The sequence below is a fragment of the Tasmannia lanceolata genome, unplaced genomic scaffold, assembly GCF_043159265.1.
Source record: "Tasmannia lanceolata isolate RefF3 unplaced genomic scaffold, GAP_Taslan_0.1 ptg000026l, whole genome shotgun sequence".
Lineage (NCBI taxonomy): Eukaryota > Viridiplantae > Streptophyta > Magnoliopsida > Canellales > Winteraceae > Tasmannia > Tasmannia lanceolata.
This window is the reverse complement of record NW_027518703.1, coordinates 1,621,102-1,641,330: the sequence shown is the minus strand read 5'-3', so window position 1 is coordinate 1,641,330 and position 20,229 is coordinate 1,621,102. Positions and strand designations below refer to the sequence as shown.

Here is a 20,229-nt window from a genome sequence, read left to right as displayed (position 1 = left end):
CGGGGTATAAAATGTGGTTCCCTAGTGGTTCCGAGGTATAAAATGTGGTTCCGTAGTGGTTCCGGGGTAGAAAATGTGGTTCCCTAGTAGTTCTGGGGTATAAAATGTGGTTCCCTAGTGGTTCCGGGGTAGAAAATGTGGTTCCCTAGTGGTTCCGGGGTATAAAATGTGGTTCCCGGGTATAAAATGTGGTTCCCTAGTGGTTCCGGAGTAGAAAATGTGGTTCTCTAGTGGTTTCGGGGTATAAAATGTGGTTCCCTAGTGGTTCTGAGGTATAAAATGTGGTTCCGGGGTATAAAATGTGGTTCTGTAGTGGTTCTAGAGTATAAAATGTGGTTTCGTAGTGGTTCCGAGGTATAAAATGTGGTTCCCTAGTGGTTCTGGGTTATAAAATGTGGTTCCCTAGTGGTTCCGGGGTAGAAAATGTGGTTCCCTAGTGGTCCTAGAGCAGAAAATGTGGTTCCATAGTGGTTCCGGAGTAGAAAATGTGGTTCCTTAGTGGTTCTGAGGTATAAAATGTGTTTCCCTAGTGGTTCCGGGGTAGAAAATGTGGTTCCCTAGTGGTTTTAAGGTATAAAATGTGGTTCGGTAGTGGTTCGAGGGTATAAAATGTGGTTCCCTAGTGATTCCGAGGTATAAAATGTGGTTCCATAGTGGTTCCGAGGTATAAAATGTGGTTCCGCAATGGTTCTGGGGTATAAAATATGGTTCCGTAGTGGTTCTGAGATATAAAATGTGGTTCCCTAGTGGTTCCGGTGTATAAAATGTGGTTCTCTAGTGGTTCCGGGGTAGAAAATGTGGTTCCCTAGTGGTTCTGGGGTATAAAATGTGGTTCCCTAGTGGTTCAGAGGTATAAAATTTGGTTCTCTAGTGGTTCCGGGGTAGAAAATGTGGTTCCCACGCCGGGCCCGTACGGGCCGGGTCGACCCGCGTGTCACCCAGATTTTTGCCGTATTTTTTAAGATGTTTTTGGGAAATGTTATCCGCACTACCGTATTTTGATGATGACACTCCTCACTTTATTAAAAGTACGGTATGGCCTGCACCATAGGATGATCCAAACCGTCAATTAGATGGGCCACAGCCTAAATAGGTTGTGCCCCAAAAAGCATTTCCGTAGGCTTATCCTAACCATCTGATCAGAGTGTTAGAGGGTTGGTCCTAACCCTCTATAGATCGGAGGGTTAGGATCAACCTAAGGAATTGATTTTTGGGACACAACCAATTTAGGCTGTGGCCCATCTAATTGACGCTTTGGATCATCCTATGGGGGGCCATACCGTACTTTTAATTAAATGATGAGTGCCCTCATCAAAATATAGTAGTGTGGATAACATTTTTCTTTTTTTGTATGGGAATTTGCTAGCCACCTTTGCCGAGGCAACTTCTCGGCTTGTGACCCATCCTTTGATGCAAAGATTGGCAGAAGTAATATGGGTGCAAAGGTGGCTAGCAAAAGCATAATTGCAAAAAATAATAATCAGTACTTGCAAAAGATAGTAATCATTACGGATTTGTGGTTGAAGTGCTAAGTTTTAAATGAAAAATTACAAAAAATGGAAGCAAAGTATTAAAATTACGAAAAAAATACCAAAATGATCCACTAACATATGACAATTACCGAACTACAAAGTTTGACTGTCTTCCGTCGGAAGTCCGAACGTTTGTTCGGAAGTCCGAAGTTTTGTTCGGACTTCCGACGGAAGCCAGTAGAATAAGGATAATTCCAAAGATTTTTATTTTCAAATTGAGTAAAAATTCGAAGGATAATAGGGATATACATTGTGATCTTAGTGTCATGCAGGCAACCATAAATTGAAGCTTGATTTTGATGTTTTAGAATAAAAAAATGCAAAGAAAATGGATTTATCTTGAAAATGGGAAAAACAACAAAATTCAGTTTTAAGCTCAAAATTATTTTTTTTTGCATTCTTCGATAAGTTTATCATGAATAAAACCTCATGATTACCAAACCCTGTTGTAAATGGCAACCTTCAAAACCCTTCCACGGAGTTTTCCACGTTAGAAAAGTCTTGAGAAAGAAGAAGGTGGTAGGTGAGAAGGTAATAAGTGCATAGGGATAGGTGCAAAAAGGTGGAGTGAAAAAAGAGGTAGGAGGGGTATATTTGTCCTAAAAGCCATCTTCTCTCACCTGACAACACATTTTTTATAAATTTCAAATCAATATCCTTTGTTCACAATTTCGCATAAACTATGCATTTTTTAAATAATTTTACGAAAGAAATATTAAAATGGCCGATGTCGCATATCAAAGAAAACTAACAAATTACAAAGGGAAATGATAAATGAGCCCCTTTTCATCACTTGGGCCGCCCAGCTGTATTCTACCGTGGCAACTAGGTCCGGTCCGTTCACTCCTCGAAACATAAAGGGAAAAAAAAGTGAGTAGTGCCATTATTAAAATATGGTACTGTGGATATCAGCGTCTTTTTAAACCTAATTCATACTATTTATTTAATTTTCTCTACCAACCCATCTCATTTGTGTCGTTCTTTCACTTTTTTAGGTTTTAAAACTCAATTTCATAGTATTTATCTGATTTTTTCATGTATGCTTGAATTTGGATTCTAGTCTCTCTTTCTATCGTGTTTGATCTCTTTTTAGGCCTGCTCAAGTTGAAATTTTAATCTCTCCGTATATATTTACTTTTTCCCTTTTGTCACTGTTTTTCCAGCTTCAGACCCACACTCATGGTTTTTATTTCATTTTCAGGTTTGCCAAAGTTGATTCTTTTCCATTCTCTATATCAAAACCAGGGTTTTAAAGGGGGCTTTCCAAAGAAAATGGCATGCAATTTGAAGAGATGCACTCTGAGTCTCAAGGTTAATGGAGGGGTTGTTCTTCCTGCCACCGAAACTCATGTCAGAGAAGCTATTGGAGCAATCAAAGAAGGGAAAGTAATTGCCTTGCCAACAGATACCCTTTATGGGTTTGCTTGTGATGCATGGTATGAGATGGCACACATTTTTCATTTCATATCTTATCCCACATTTTTTCATTACATATCTTATCCCTGAAGCTTCCTTTTCTCTTATGTTTAGGTTATTTTTTACAACTGAAAACTTACAGTTCTCATGAAATATGGAAAGAAGTATGCTGTCTTTCTTTGTTTTAAACCTCAAAATGGAAAGGGCAGTGATATCCCCCCCTTTAACAGAAATCGTTAACTTTTAAGCCTTTTGGAGTTAACGGTGGCTCCTCCAACCCTCTGTATATCCTAACGATATCTGTCAAAGTGGGGAAAAGTATCCATTCGGGGGGGGGGGGGGGGGGGGGATATCACTGCCCAATGGAAACACTCTTGTTTTAGACTTTTAGTCGAGTGACCTGAAACCAAGAACCTTGAACTTCTGTTTCAGGAATACTGTAACTTTGGAACCCAAATGTAGACCAAGGAGATTAGGTAACTGAGCGAAATGTTGAAACTCTGAGAACATGAAATTTCATCGAGTTGACTCAACCCAATCAACAGTCATGATTTGGATCACATTAAGGCAGTAAGTTGGTATCTGTATACTTTGAAAGAAACAGATCAAGTACTAGAAAACTTGCAAGCACTCTTTAAAACTAGTCTAGTACTTAACTTTTGGAAAGCCAGATCATGTCATAATATACTCGTAAAAGTTGGTTTGAATGATTGATTAATTTTGTGTCAACTCATATGTGGGCCAACACTGAATCAAGTCGAATTTTCAGTTTGCACTGATTGCACATGGAAGAATGATAATTATGTTCTAAAAAATCCCTTTCATATACCCTGTAGTAAAAGGTGTGTGTCTATGAGTGGGTGGTAATCAATTCATTTTGTTTCTGTTCTATATGTTATTCTTTTCGGACTTACAACAGGATACATTTCGTGTATTACTAAAACCTTGCTAAGATATATGACATACTAAGAGATGATTTGATCCCAAGTTGCAAGAATATCAAAAGCATTAACAGTTGTATTAGCCTCTGTAAATATGACTGACCAGCCCATTTCAAAAAAAGAAAAAAGAAAAAGAGAGAAACTGACCCGGGACCTGTTAAAAAGTAGAATGGAAATCCATGTCTAGAGGTAGCATTGTTTAGAGATGATGACTCAAAGCACAAACACCAAAAAAGCATCCTTGCAGGGGCGGAACCAGGAATTTACACCTGGGGGGGCCGGACTAGTTGTAAAAAAAATGCATGACACACACACACACACACACACTTTCATAAAATAAAAAAGTTAAACCATAAATTTAAACTAATGAATTAAAACTATGATAGGACTTTCAATACACGAAGAGTATGCTATAACTCCATGAATATGCGAACGTGTTAGCCAACTTTGATTGAAGCCGACAAAAGAAAACAAAAAAAGTAAACCTAAATCTTTCTATTTAAGTTGTGCCCGTCGACTTTTCATATCATAAAATTCATCTACGATCATATCTGTACTAAAACTCTCAGCGATTTCTTTTTCGATGTAGACCACCAAGCAATCTGCAAGAATTTCATCTTCCATCTTGTTACGAAGTCTTGTTTTAACAAGTTTCATAGCTGAAAATGCACGTTCTGTAGTTGTAGTTAAAACCGGAAGAGTCAACACAAGACGTATCAATCTATCAATCAGATAATAGATCGCTGACTTTCCCGTTGCACTTAATCTCTGGCAAAGTTCAGAAATTGTGGAAATATTTTGAAAATCTGGATGCTGAAGTATATCAAGCTCATAATGCTGCAGTTGAAATCTCAAATGAATTTTTTCGTGCTCTGAGAAATCTTGAGGATAAAATTTCTCCACAAGATTACAAATATCTTCAATTTTAAAAGATTTATAAGCCTCCTTAGGATCAAGAGCAGAACTAAGAATAAGGACCTCTGTTGCTTGCTCATTGAATCTGATATTTAGCTCTTGCAATTGAGAGTCTATTGCAGCATTAAATATGTCAACCCGATAATGGTGCTCCATCGTAATGGGATCCTGTGATTCACGTGACCGACCACGACCTGCTGTGTAAGGGGCACTCATATCAGGAATCTCAATCCCACGTCTTTGCAAAATGATTTCGCATTCTCGAGTAAACTATTCCAGCTGTCTTCCCTCAACTTTTGAATGAGTAATTTTGTAGTTGAGACTAAGTGCAGAGCATTCAAAATGTCTTGCGAACGATTTTGCAAAGCATGGCAGAGAACATCAGTGATTCCCATGATTTCTTTCATCAAATGTAATATAAAAACAAATTCAAAAGATGTCATCACATCATAAGCGGTATCTGCATCACCACGTTGAGAAGAAGTGGCTCCTCCTCCATTAATGATATTTATAAGCACTGTGCAAGTAGCAGAAAACATCTTTAGTAAGCTGCAAATAGATCTATAATGGGAGCCCCATCGAGTATCCCTAGCTCGTTGCAAAGTGCCGATTTGATTAGCCCCTCTACCAGACTCAATCTCATCGATAGAAATCAAATATGCAATATCATCCGCTTGGTTAGACTGCAATTCATCATGACGTTTGCAGGAGGCACCGATAATATTCACAATGGAAGACAACTTTGAGAAAAAATGATGAATAGACATTACTTCTCTGGATGCTCCAACCAATGCTAATTGTAATTGGTGAGCTAGGCAATGCACATAATATGCATACGGGCAATCTTTAAGAAATAAGGCTTTTAAACAATTCCACTCACCACGCATATTACTAGCACCATCATATCCTTGACCTCGGATGTTTTGAATGTTGAAACTGTGACGAGAGAGAACATCACATATCTCCTTTTTAAGAGTCAATGCAGTAGTATCTCTAACATGCACTAGATCAAAAAACCGTTCTCTAATAAAACCATCTTTATCAACAAATCTAAAAAAAAAAGCCATTTGCTCTCTCATAGACTCATCTCTAGCTTCATCAACAATAATGCAAAATTTTTCATCTCCAATTTCTTCACGAATTGCACTACGCACTTTACTTGAGAAAATATGCAATATTTCCTTTTGAATTTAGGCGATGTGTATTTGGGATTCTTTGGAGCATTTTCGAAGACAACCCCAGAAACTTTTTCATTATAATCTGCCAAAATCTTTATCATTTCAATAAAATTACCTCGATTTTTTGAACTTAAGCTCTCATCATGACCTCTAAAAGCACATGCTTGAAATGTTAACCAACGAACGGTGTCTATGGAAGTCTTGAGTCGCAACCGGTTATTCTCAATCTCTTGTGATGTTTGTTTTTCTATCAGCTTTTCAATATGCTGCGATTGATTCAATAGATCATGGCAAGCCTTCTCAACAATTTTATGTGGTGAATTATGCTCTTTTCCAACATGACCTAAAAATGCACAATTCAATCCATCATTCACTTTTTTCCAATTTTGAAACCCTTCACTTGTAAACGCGCTCAATCCCGGGCGTCCTGTTGGTTCCTTACAAAAAAGATAGCATGGAAGACAAAATGCAGCATCCTTTGAAGGGGAGTATTCTAACCAACAAAATTTTTTGAACCAAGAAGATTGAATCGGCGAAGATGATTCTCTGCTCCAGAAAGAGGATACTATGAAAGTTGATATTGATATGTTCCAGCAATAAGATATGCACGACGAATTTCATCTCTTTGATTAACATGATATTCCAACATTTGATGACGTAATGCTGGATCACGTTCTAAGGAAGTGGTATCAACCTCTTCAAGATGGGTTCTTGGTAACTTAGAAGGACGTTGCTCAACATTTGACATGTCAGAATTTAATAGAAAAGGTGTGCTGACTTCTGAATCATTAACATTCTTTTTTTTTGAAGAATGCATCGATAGTTTTTGGTTTGCCCATGATTCAACTTATAATTTTGAGGAGTGAATCTGGATTAATAAACAACTTGAAAATTTTATCTATCAATTAGTATAATATTTTTCAAGGATTTTATAAACCACTAATCTTATAAATAAGAAGATTGATAATAGGACATCTGGGCATGCATAAATATATAACGAAGTAATGATAACATAGAGGAGGCACACCTCAAGAGTCAAGATTGTGAGAAGTAGAGATAGAAATATAGATATTGGAATCAATGTAAATGATGAGCTGACTTTGCACAATTATTAAATCATGGTAGTGCAAATATAAAACTTCTAAATGATCTAGGCATCTAGAGGACTCCTTTTATAACTCATAACTCAACGTATCAACCCGTACACAAACTAAGTTTTCTTGTTTAAACATCTCAGTTTTCTTCATCTTCTTCTTTCTAGGTTTTCTTATTCTGAAAAAAGGGGTATTTCTTGTTCTAATGGCGAATATTTATGGCTTAGGGCATTTAAGATCTAGGTAATTGAATTCTCTAGAGAGGGAATTCTCTATGCCATTGCTTGAATTATACTGGATTCTCTATGGCTTAGGCCTAAGGGCAGTTTTCTTATTTGTTGCTTAGGGTTTTCCTTAATCAAAGTTCACTGTTTAATGCTGCGCAATGGTGTCATGGTGACCCATCAAATTTGGTAGAACATCTCCATTATCCCTCAATCATCACAGCCCTCTCAATTCTGAAAATTTTCTCCTTCTCGCTCTAAAAATATAGAAATCAGAAGAGGAAAGAACTCTAAAAAAAACTAATCTCAATCGGCCCTCTGCCCCTCTCAAGTCTCAAATCTCTCCCCTTCTCCCTCTAAAAACAAAAATCAGAAGAGAAGAGCTGAAGAGGAAAGAACCCTAGCAAAACAAGAGCATAAACATATATACCCTAAAAAGAATGAAATAAAAAGAACAAAAATAATCAAACATTTTAGAAATACAGAGGGAAAAAGAAAAGAATAATACTAACCTTTTCTCCTTTTTCTTCTTCCGCGCAACTGAACCAATTTTTTCGCACAAACCCTAACATAAAAGGAAAAGCCGAATAGGGGAGCAGAAGAATTTCTCAAAAAATATATATGGAGTGGAGGTCTCTAAGAATTTGTTTAGAAATAGAGAGTATATGGAGGTCCCCTTAAATGGGGTGAATATTCACTTCCCTTTCCAATTCCAGAGAACTCTCCTAAAAAGGAAGCTTTCTACGGGAGTTTTTGTAACATAAGGAGATGGGGAATTGATATTTTCATCCCTTGGGATTTAAGTTGCGCCCCACCTTTTTGGGCAACTTTAACGCTTTTGACCCAAATCGTGAGTTTTTAAATCCCACGGGAAACTATAAAATAATAGTTATTTTAATGATTTTGCAAATCTTTGGGGGGGCCGTGCCCCCCCCCAACGCTATACGTAGTTCCGCCCCTGCATCCTTGAATACCAACAGTGCAACGTTGTTTGGTACATATTTTCATGTAGAAATTGTCTGAAACTTTTAATTTGTATTGAGCTGATCTTGAATGTATACTCAACTTAACTCAACTAAGCCTTTGTCCCAAACTAGTTGGGGTTGGCTAATGAATCCTTTAGAAAATTTTCTACAGTATTCATTTCATAGAAGAAGTTTACGGCTGGCTGCCAACCTGATCTTGAATGTATACTGATTTGAAATTCTAAATTTCAAATGGCCCCACTTCTCTTGGATTCATATAAAAAGCCTTGAAATCAATGTTGAAAATTCGTAGTACTAGAAAACAAAATGATAATCATATCTGAAAGATTTTAAGGAAGAGCTAGTTTTAAGACCTTATCTACTGTAAATCTATGCCTGTGACTCTGATACTATATATCAATCCAGATTAGAAGATGTTGCGGTGGGGAACCAAAATGTAGAGCAGCCTTGTAGAAAACCGAGAGATCTTTAATCTCTCAAAATAGCATCAAACAGTGCGTGCATAAAATGAAATGAAGAGATACAAGAAACACAATCACACAAATCTAGAACACAAGATTTATGTGGTTTAGTAGTGTGCCTACATATACGGGAGAAGAGTTTCACTATTTCGGTTTAGGGTTACAAACTCTCATTCTTTCCTTTTGTCCAAGAAAACTAAAAAAAATAAAAAAATAAAAATCATAACCCTTAACCCTAATACATGGCTTATATATGTTAATGCCACTACATCAGGAAATTACCGGAATACCCTTTAGCGCAAAACAAAAAATTGATTTTCCTTTCGATCTGCCTGTGCGTAGCGCACCATATTCCTCCAGGGTAATCATTCACTACCATCATACAAGACATTTGTACACCATTTCTATTCAATTATGTTTTCAATCAGTTTACTTGATGTGCTATATACTAAACCAAACTACTGATTATTACAAGTTTTGCCACTAAATTACATTAGTGTCACCCATACGAATTCCTTAACACTCAATATGAAGTGTTCTCGGAACATTTTTAGCTTGTCAACAGTCATGATTCAATGCAGCCGAACCTTTGGTGAATACGTCAGCCACCTAATCTTCACTTGAAACGTACACTACACTTATCTCATGAATAGAGTGGTAGTTTAAATCATAGTTACCGGAAACTTCCTAGCTGGAAGGGAAGTTTGCTTCCCTAGAAACTCGCTTCGGAAGGTAAGTTCTTTTCTCTTCCCAAATTTAGGGGAAGTATTTCCTACCATTTCCTCTTGATTAAGAGTACACTTCCTATTATTGGTGATTATTTCTTCCTCAAAGAATATTTCCTCCTTTTGATAATATTGAATGATCCCATTTTAAAAAAAGTGATTGCATTTAAAACTTGAAAACTCATTTTAAGTTTCAAATGAAAATTATGCGGATTTTTTTACAAAAACTTAACGAGTTAGCATTCGATAAATATGATTAATATATGTAACTGTAAATTCCTAAAACTTGTAATTCTAATCAATTACGAAGCCTTCTTTTCTACTTGTAAACCTTAACTCCATAACCTACTACTGTCCTGAACTTTCTATGCACTTCTTGTTTGCTTCCAATGAGGCTCATTATATGCTTCATGTTGACTTTCAATGAAGCTACCCACACATTTTCGCTTTATTTTCTTTAAAACACTTTGCTTCCCGCATCGCTTCTCGGACTCGCTTCCCACTCTGGCAACTATGGTTTAAATCAACATGTTTGTTCCTAGCATTGAATATGGTATTTTGTGATATCTTGATTGCATTTTGGTTGTCATAGTAAAGAGTACATACATCTGTCCTAGTTTGGAATTCCTGAAGTAGATGACAAATCTGTGTACACTGCAGTAACAGAAGTCATGATTCATGATCCTATACTCCACGTTTGATTTGGACCTAGCCATAGCCCTTTGTTTCTTACTACCACAAGAAACTAGACAATGACATTCATTCACCATAATGTAAAAACCTGTAACAGACCTTCTGGTACCTGGATCCCTACCCAATCAGTGTCTAAATATCCTTCCACTGTGATACTTTTGACATAACATTCTTCATAGAATAAACCATGCCCTCTCATTCCTCTACCGTATCTCATAATCCTCTTGGATCCCTATAGATTCTCCTCTCTGAGATCATGCATGTGCTTACAAATTAGATTTATTGTATAATTAATCTCAAGACAACTGAAGGTAAGATACTGAAGAGCACCTACCATATTCCGATGCATAAAGGATCTTTGATCTTCACACCTTCTTTCCTAGACATCTTTTTATTATATAAAAACTCAGTTGTCTGCAAGGTTCCACTTTGAATCTTTTGAGAAGATCTGGTATACTTCCTTTGGACATCCCCTGGTGCGTTCAATTTCAACACCTAGGAACTAATGTAATTGCCCAAGGTCTTCCATGTCAAAATCTTTTCTGAAATTCCTTTTCATTCTCTCTATTTCTTATGTATCACTCCTATTAAGGATTACATCATCAACGTAAACTAAAATGAGTGACGTACCTCAGAGTGTGCTTCACAAACAAGTTATCAGATTTACTCCTTTGATAGTGATGTCTTATGACGGCCTTACGTAGCCTATCAAACCATTCTACAAGTTCTTGCTTTAATCCATAGATGGCCGTTTTGAGCTACCATACAAATCTCCCCATTCTTGTTGTTTCATAACCCTCTAGTTGTTCCATAAATACTTCCTCCTTTAGAAGACCATGCAAGAATGTGTTCTTGAGATTCATTTGTGAAAAAGATCATTCAAACATATTAGCTAAGGTAATAATCAATCGCATAGTAGTGCTTTCACAACAAGAAGACTAAATATCTCATCATAGTCTACTCCTTATTGTTGATTATACCCTTTTGCTACTAGTCACACTTCGTACCTGTCTATGGTACGATCAGCCTTTTGTTTTAGTTTATAAACCCATTATATCCAATGAAATTCTTACAAGGAATTCTGGGAACAATTTCACATTTATCATTTTTGCACAGTACATTCATCTCCTACGCCATAGCCTCCATGCATCTTTCAAGCACAATTGCCTCTGAAAATGAAATAGGCTTGTGGCTTGTGGTTGCTAGTCACTTGAGCTGCTAATGCCTGCTTATGCTTGTTCCAATTTGTAATATTTTCAATATGGCTATAGGATCCATGTTCTATGAGTCAGCAAGGAAGGATTTGCAGAGGAAGAAAGAGAATAACTGATATGCACGTTGCTCATCACTATACCCCACAAAAATGCATGTGAAAGCCTTAGGTGACAGTTTATTTTCTTGCAGATGGTTTATGGGCATAACAAATACACCGTTACGAGTGGAGAGATTAGTTTGGATGCCACCCAATAAAACCAATAAAAGAAAACATAGTAATCCGATGTCCCGGGGTCAATTACGGAAGTCCCTCAAGGGTGCTTGAGAGCCATAGTGTGAAACATTATGGATTTGCCAGCTTCAGTGTTGTGAGGATGCTTTTTCTCTGCTACATCATTTTGAGATGGTGTATGGATATGAGAATTGCGACGAAATACGATGAGACTGACCGAAGTCCCTGAAGGGTTGGATGGTGCACTCACATCCACCAACACTTCGTAGATGCTTCATTTAAGTGTTTTCGTGAAGAAATTCCATGTACAGTGGGTAAAATCATCAACATAAATCTCATAAAAAAATGAGATCAAAGAGGCAACTGGGAAGGACCCCACACATCAGAGTGAACTACTCCAAACGAATAAGAGGTACACATTATTATATGAATTATTGAATTTCAGATTTTTTCTGAGCTTTCAATTATGGCACAATTGATGCTTAAAATCTTTATTACATGTGACTTTAGTAAAAGACGGAGACACTAAGGATTGTATAGGACTCTATTGTTCGTGTGAGCAAGGAGATGATGCCACACTGACCAAGGGTTTAAATTTGGTCGTCACGGAAATGAAAATCTTTTTGTTTTGGTTAAAAATTTATGTGGAAATCCTATAACATCACGAAAACGCATGGAAATATATGCAATGATAGAATTTTAAGATGAAATTTTAGAAAATGCTAGAATAAGTACAAATGCATATCTAACACAGTGATTTAGCATATCACTAATACACTTATGAATTTAGTTTCGGTATAGCTTTTGGATTTGTTATGTATTTTTGCGGGGATGGAAACATAAACATTTCGGTCATTTCGTGTCGGTTGTGGTAGAAATTTAAAACCATGATACGGATAATGATGGATATGTCTATGAAGCAGACAAAACTTCAGCATCTGACATCAACTAAGAGGATTTGGCAATTGGAGCAAAGAGAATGTAAAGGCCCCCACAACAAACACTACTAGCTAGCAACATCATCGACTATAGATCCTTCACAAACACACAAGAGGGTGTAAAAATGTAATACCCAGCCTCACCATAAGAAAAACCCCATCTCCTAGATGGGTGTCTTTACTAAAATCGGGCATAGAATTTTTCCATGTCGGTGCGGGGTGACAATATTAAATCTGAGCTTAAGTTTTGAAAAAAAAAAAACTTGAAGGAGGTTACTTATCAATCGAGAACACAATGTTTCTGGCATGTAGCTAAATTGAACCGATGGAGTGCCATTATCAAAATTGTTCCTATAGATACTAGATTTTTCTTAGCTTGCCGTGGGTATCCTTGTCATTGGATTTTGGCCAATGGAATTAGATGGTCAATGTGGAAAGTCTAAAGTAAATGGAAATTCATTTCCATGTTTCCTTTTAGATTATCAAATGTTAAGGATAATTACGGATTCCTAATGGAAAATGGGATGTATTTATCACTCGAAGCCCAATGTCTAAGGTATACGGCTAATTAAACTTATGGGGTGTCAATATCATAATGAGAAAATTTGTTAGACACATAATTGGGTTTCCTTAGTAATACAAGAGTGCTGGTGGTAATGGTAGATCGTGGCTATTTTGTGGCCTTGAATGATGAGGATTGAATAGTAATTACCTTTTTTTTTTAAAACTCCAAGCAAATAATTGCTTTGGAAAGTTTTCTAGCTGTTTTTAACCAATAAACAAAGAGGCATATATGAAGAGGTATCTCAAAGATACAAATTTTTTGGGAAAGATTGCTCCAAATAGAGCCGACCGCCTATTCCTTTCTAGTAGGAATTCTAGTAAGCAAAGCAAATTGGAGAATTTCCTTTAATGCATGTAACTCATAAGGAAGGTGGACTGATATGGAACGTTGCTAATATAGGGGGGCAAAGGACACTTGTTCTATCCTGCTCGGACTCGGGGAGAGTGCACAAGAGAGCGTGATTCGTGTGTCTCCATCCTATTTCTTCTCATAGTAGGACTTTTGGTTAGCAAAACAGATTGGAGACTTTCCCTTTTATTAATAAACCCTGTATGAAATTTAGAGGATTAACATAGAAATTATTCATCTTAAGAATGATTCGTGCTCCTCTTGGACTTTTGGAAATGTGCAGAAGAAGTTTTGGAAACAAGAGTTCCCTGGAAATAGTATTATATTGGTAGCTTTAGAAAGTGTCCTCAATGTAAGTATATCATCCAGAGCTACCCATTTAAATACCCAAAACGTTTCTCCTCAGCCTTGTTCAATGTGAACGGCATCACACTTTTGGGGGCAGCAACATGATCAGAAGTAGGAAGCCATATCTCTCTAAAGGAATGAGATTTGGTGAGAATAAAATTATACTCCTTGTTATGGCAGTTGGATGCACAACAAAGAAAAGTTAAAAAGGCCTTTGAGTGGGGTTCATTCAGGCATAAATTATCCTTCACACAGAGGTAGTGAGATAGAGTTTTGGTGAGAACATCCCCTTGTTTTTTTCTTTTTTATATTGCCAAAAGCAAGATCTAAGACGCGAGGACAGCAACTATTCTTGTGAACTCGCACTCATCTTTCACTGTCGTTGGAGCTGTTGCCATTAGATTGATTTGGGGAAAGCAAGTCATTCCAGTGCTTGCTTTCAAGACAGCCCTAGACACTCAAATTCATGTGGACTTGGAGAGTGTAGATTGCGATTCAAGGTAATCGTTCTTCAAGACAAGTTCACGGGAAAACATTCGACATAGAAGTACGTAATAACGTACTACTTTGGGTGAACCGTTAATCCATTATCTTTGATTACATATGTTATTGTTGGTGTACCTCTGGTTTGTACCTATACAATTTCAGTTATCGCTTTGGTCTAGCATGCTATTCTTATTAGCCTATGGACTATCTGATTTCAATTTCGTTATGATATTGTTTCGATACGGACTCTTTGGCTTTGTACCGGTAGGGATTACTTTGAGTTTTGGCTTTGCCATGATATTGTTGATTTTACATATAAAGTGAACTTTTGAAACCCTTATGGAACCCTTTTGCTGAGCTTTGTCTCCCATCCTTATGAACTCTTTGATACCATCTGTTTGGACTCTTATTGCTTTTGTTACCGCTATTGCTTTGGTTATTCCAGTTAGTCATGAACCTTTGAAAAATATCTGTTTTGGACTCTAGACTTTGGATATGTTATCTGGACCTTTGGAACTATCTGTTATGGACTTTGGATTCACCTTCTGTTTCTGGACACTTTAGTGGAGCCTTGGGTTATTTCTGGACCTTGCCATATGGGTGTAATACAATTGGCAAATTCTGGACCTACCGTGAGGGTAGTACACTGGAACTTCTGGCCCGTCAATGGGATAAAACGCTGGCCCTGTCGACTTGTATCTGAACTTTGAGGAGCTAGTTCCGACACCGTGGGCGGTCGGTGTAAGCAATGACACGCTTTTTGGACCCGTGGGCAGTCGGGGTGAAAATAACTTGCTTTTTGGGCTAAGATGATGATCTCGAAGTGGAGTTTGCATTCTGAACTTTGAATTCCGAACACCCTTTTAGCATTGACTATTGTTCTGAAATTCTCGACACCCTTTTTGGCTCTGGTTTCTGTTTTGATTCTGGCTTTGACTTCTATTTTGATACTAGCTTTGATTACTGTTTGATACTCGTTAGTTTCGACTGCATCTCCATTCAGTGTTCTGTTTTGACATGCTCCTTTGATTATCATTATACCCACTCTTTCTGTTTGAGACTTCAGTATTCAGTTCTGACCTTTTTGTTTGACCCTTTTTTAGCCTTGGCATGCTTAGACCTACACTTAGAGTAGTATTTTATTATGTACTGAGCTTTTCAGCTGACTGTGGTTATATTAATATTTTCATATTTAGATCCTCCTGAGGCAAACGAGGAAGTCGAGGCTTAACCTTGGAGATCTTTTAGTTTGACTTGATCATTTAGACAGTGAGTATTATGTGAACCCTGCAAAAGAAGTTGCTAAATCTCTTTAAGCTTAGCTTATTTTATGCTTGGATCTGATATTTTCTGTTAGCCTTGTATACTTGTAGAGCTTGCTTTGCAGGTGTACGACACTGTCATGTCCTACGCCCAGGGTGGGGTTTGGGGCGTGACAAAAAACAAAATAACAACAAAACTTAGATGTAAACTTAGAAACAAACAATAAGTTATGTTGAGGACTAGGAGTAAAATAAACAACAGGAACTGACAAAGAATATAGAGGGAAGACCTAGAAGCAAGCCAAAGATGCATGCAAGGTTTTAAATTTCAGTCTTGATTTCAGTCCCCACGAAAATGAAAACGTTTCAGTTTCGCTTGGAAATTTTGGTGGAAATCCTGCGAAATCACGGAAACACGTGGAAACATATGCGAATAATAAAACATTAAGATAAAACTTTAGGAAATGCTAGAAAAAACACAAATGCGTACTTAGAAACCATTACATTAGCTAGACAACCATCCATAATGGTTTAATAACATCAAACACCTAGTTACATGCGATGTCGTGCTCGTCTGGTAATTCGGTATATACCACATTTCACATCGACTTCATAAAAATATGTATACATAGTATATATACCACATTTCACATGCCATTCATATAAATACATATCCATAGTATAAATATAATTATGTAACACATACTAATACAGTATACCATTAATGCACCTACAATTTTGATATCAATATACGTTTCAGTTTCGTTATCAGGTGGGGATAGAAACAAGGTTTAAAATTTCGGTTTCGGTACCTATTTCAGACCCCACCGAAATCCGAAATTTTGTATTAAGCTTCTAAATTTGGGTTTGAAATTTCGGACCGAAATTTCCGAAATTTTGGCCGAAATTTTGTAACAAATTTTTTTTAATAAAAAAATGCCATTAAAACGAAACTTCGGACCGGAATTCCCGAAATTTCTGACATTTCGGACCGAAATTCCGAAATTTAAAACCATGGATAGAAATGGAAACATTTCTGTTGTTTCATGTCAGTTCCGGTGGAAATTTAAAACCATGCATGGGTGATGGATGGTGTGTAACCATCTCCCAGGACAATATGAGAAGGCCCAACATAGTGAATGACGACATCTTACCTTCACCTGCGAGATGATGCTCAACACCCAAATCTACCACCTAAGAGGCTTTTAATGGAGATGAGAGTGATGTATCCCTCATCCGATGCGTGATAGTTGTAGAATGGGCTCGTTGATACTTTGAATCCTACCAGCGGTAAGCAGTTGGTGCGACCACAGATCTTGCATCATAGTTTGACAGTGAAGTTATGTGATATGATGAGATAGATTGTGGATTCCGAGGAGGTCCCAAAAATTGTGTGGGGTAGGGTGAGGGAGGCGGCATAAGCAGACGACCGCGATGAACCCTCCTTTCTAGGCCGAGGGAGGAAGGTCTTAATTCGAGGGTTTGCAAACCCGTGTATATTGTATAATATGGTTGTCCAACTCGTCATGTACCTTGTCTGCGACTATGTCTGGACTCGGGGGTGACATCCATGACCACATTTATGGGATCCCTGACAAAAAATAAAACTTAAAAGTGTCTAATGAGGAAGATGAATTTGCCAAATGCTTCTGAGATGAAGATGTTATATTTCCAACCCAGCAATCAATTATTTTTCCAGATGATCCCTATCGTCTGCAAATCTTTCAGCACCTCTAAAATTTTGATGTCTAATGCCCGTGATCTTCTTGAATGAAATTTCTTTGAATCTATCAAATGCATTTTATATGATTTTTGTGTTTTGTGAATGCTTACCCTCGTCATGATTCTTTGATCTGCACGTCGCTGTTATGAAAATTATATCCATGTTTGTTATTCACGTGATTCTGTTGTTGCAGTTCAATGGTAGCAGTTAATAGAATATACGAGATCAAAGGGCGTAAATATACGAGTCCTCTGGCAATTTGTGTTGCCGATGTGTCAGATATAACACGTTTTGCTGTTACAAATCATTTACCTCATGAGTTGCTCAATAATCTCCTTCCTGGACCTGTCACTGTTGTGCTAAAGCGAGGTTCGATTTATGCCTTTAAAAAAAAACCATTGTAAAAAGAATACTTGTACTTATGATTCTGTGAAAACTATAATTGTAGTTCTATTGCACTGTTTCTTTCTAACATATGTCTTCAAACATTGAGTTTACTGCAGGGGAATCTAGCATCCTTGAGAAGTCTTTGAACCCGGGTTTCGATAGTATAGGAGTTCGAGTTCCAGACTCCAATTTTATCCGAATAATTGCACGTAGCTCTGGAAGTGCGCTGGCCCTTACAAGTGCGAACCTTAGTGGGCAGCCTAGTAGTGTCAGCATCAAAGATTTTGAGAACCTTTGGCAACATTGTGCCTATGTTTATGATGGCGGCTTGATTCCTTCTGGACCTGCTGGATCCACAGTTGTAGACCTTTCAACACCGGGAATATACAAGATCCTTAGGCCTGGCAGGTACTCATCCTGTGTCAAAATCTCATTCCTAGAGGCAAATCTCTATTATTATTATTTTTTGGAAATGGGAGGCAAACCTCTATTATTTATCATCTACTCCCTGTTATAGTAGTGCTTTATTTCCTCTGCTACATTATAGAAATTGCAATGGAAACCAACAAACTAATGCTATTATCTCAGCAGGAACAAACTGTAAGATCACACTAATGCCCATATCCTCACTCCCCTGGAAAACCATGTTAGAAGTTGTTTATTTTGCTTGAATACAGAAATACGTACCTTGTCAGAAGTGTTTATTTTGCTTGAATAAAAAAATGTATGTCTTTCCCACTATATAACCCAACATTAATGCGATCCAACTGAAATACCTATGTAACAGTGATTGGTGGAACTCTATGTTACATGGATTATTTTGCATGGACGACTTACCTGGGACACGTGTTCTATTCGAATACTTTAGGATTCACTCCGACACTTTTATCTCTTTGATCTACTTTTTTTTTATAAATACTACTACAATATATTTACAATTATCACATCATTAAGTTTTATCTATTTTATTAATAAGTATTTTATAAAGAAATAAAACATTATAGTTACTTAAAATACCATTTTTTAAAAATTATATTTACTTAAAATACTAAAATTTCGAATACACTATCTATTATAATATATTGTAAAAGAATATATTTAGAATTGATTAAAATATATTGGTGAATCCATAAATTCTTTTTCTAAGGTTAGCCGAATCCGACACTCAGTATCTGTGTCGGATTCCGACACTCGTCCTCATGCAACATAGGTGGAACTGGTTTAACTACTGTAAATAATAGACATCAAAATAAGAAGTTGAAACTAATCCATTTTGAAAAAAAACAGCACCATCAGATCCACAATGAGGAATTTTTATGGTCATTTATTTTATTTATTCAAATGCTATGAGTTATATTTGTGTAGATTATTGATAGTGCATTAATGGTGATGTCCTTATATCGCAGTGCAATGGAAGAAACTGCAGCAGTCCTTGAGAGATTCCACCTTGAAAAGGCTCTTTGAGAATATGGAAATCATTCCTGCGGTTCTGCTGTAGAGTTTCAGGTCTCTCATCTTTATTTTTTGTTCATATCTATTGTTTAATAGTCTGGATACAGGGTAAGTACCGGTGCCAAACACCTTATTTTTAAACTTAGACACTGTTCGTTTTAGATTTTTAGAACTGATTGTGTGTCCATAATTGACTATTAGACTCACAATTGGATCTCAAAATCCGAAACAAACAGAGCCTTAGTAATGAATCATTTGCTTTGGGCAGTTTTGGGTGCTTGAGGATGCTGTTTTGTTCCTGCATTTTAGTTTTGTTTGTGGTTAGCAGATCTCTGTATATATATTCTTTTTCTCTGGTTCTTTCTGGTTCTCTTAGGTGTAGTCAATGATTTTGTGCTTCAATTGAAAGGTCGTCTTTTGTTCAAAATAAGAGTTTAATCTAAAGCTTTCAGACATTATAGAGGACTTTGGTCCTTGCTACTGTCCCAAATGTCAAGGGCGTGTTCGACAAGGCTTCGCCGTCTCGCCGGACTAAATGGGCGAAAACATGTAATAAGAATATACGGAATGACGGAAGCGGGTTTTGCAGAATGTGATTTTTGGGAATTTTTTTGCATTTCTCAAAGAGCTTTGTGGCATTTTGGCTTCTCATTCTCGCCCGATTAAATGAAAACGCATTAAGCAACTCTGAGTTGCTCCGCGGAATCTCATCTTTTAGTTGTGCAAAAAATGAGTGGGAGCAATGCCAAGAAGGATTACTTTTGATAAAAATGGGATTATGGTTCCCACATCAGTACTCCGTGCTTGCTTCTAATATTTAGGGCCTCTGTGTTTTAGATTATGACAACCGATTGTGGAGTTCCCAACCGATTATTTGACTCAAATTTAGTGCAATTGTCAGTACAATAATTGGTTGGGGACTCCGCAATCGGTTGTCGTAATCTCCAACAAACAGGGCCATATTTGATTTGAAGAAGAAATACGGGTCCTTAGTTCGTAAGGAATGCCTTTGGTAGGGTACGACCTGATTGTAATACAATGAGGCACACCTGATAAGGCATAGGCGTACCACCTTCGACTGATCTAAGCCGTTGGATACCCTATTGCC

General features: G+C 37.2%; 1 protein-coding gene across 4 annotated transcripts; it reads left to right on the top strand.

Moving 5' to 3' along the window:
* The first annotated feature begins 2,295 nt into the window (after positions 1-2,295).
* Positions 2,296-19,481, top strand: LOC143858816 (uncharacterized). Of its 4 annotated transcripts, none has more exons than XM_077369530.1 (5): positions 2,296-2,402; positions 2,734-2,968; positions 17,476-17,651; positions 17,786-18,077; positions 19,076-19,481. In XM_077369530.1, exons 1-5 carry the CDS (start codon positions 2,300-2,302, stop codon positions 19,131-19,133), a joined length of 864 nt encoding a protein of 287 aa, XP_077225645.1. In that variant the 5' UTR covers positions 2,296-2,299; the 3' UTR covers positions 19,134-19,481. The 4 variants fall into 4 exon arrangements, with proteins under 4 accessions (XP_077225645.1, XP_077225648.1, XP_077225646.1 ...); XM_077369533.1 differs by lacking the exon at positions 2,296-2,402 and adding an exon at positions 2,477-2,527; XM_077369531.1 differs by lacking the exon at positions 2,296-2,402 and adding an exon at positions 2,481-2,569.
* Positions 19,482-20,229: the final 748 nt, after the last annotated feature.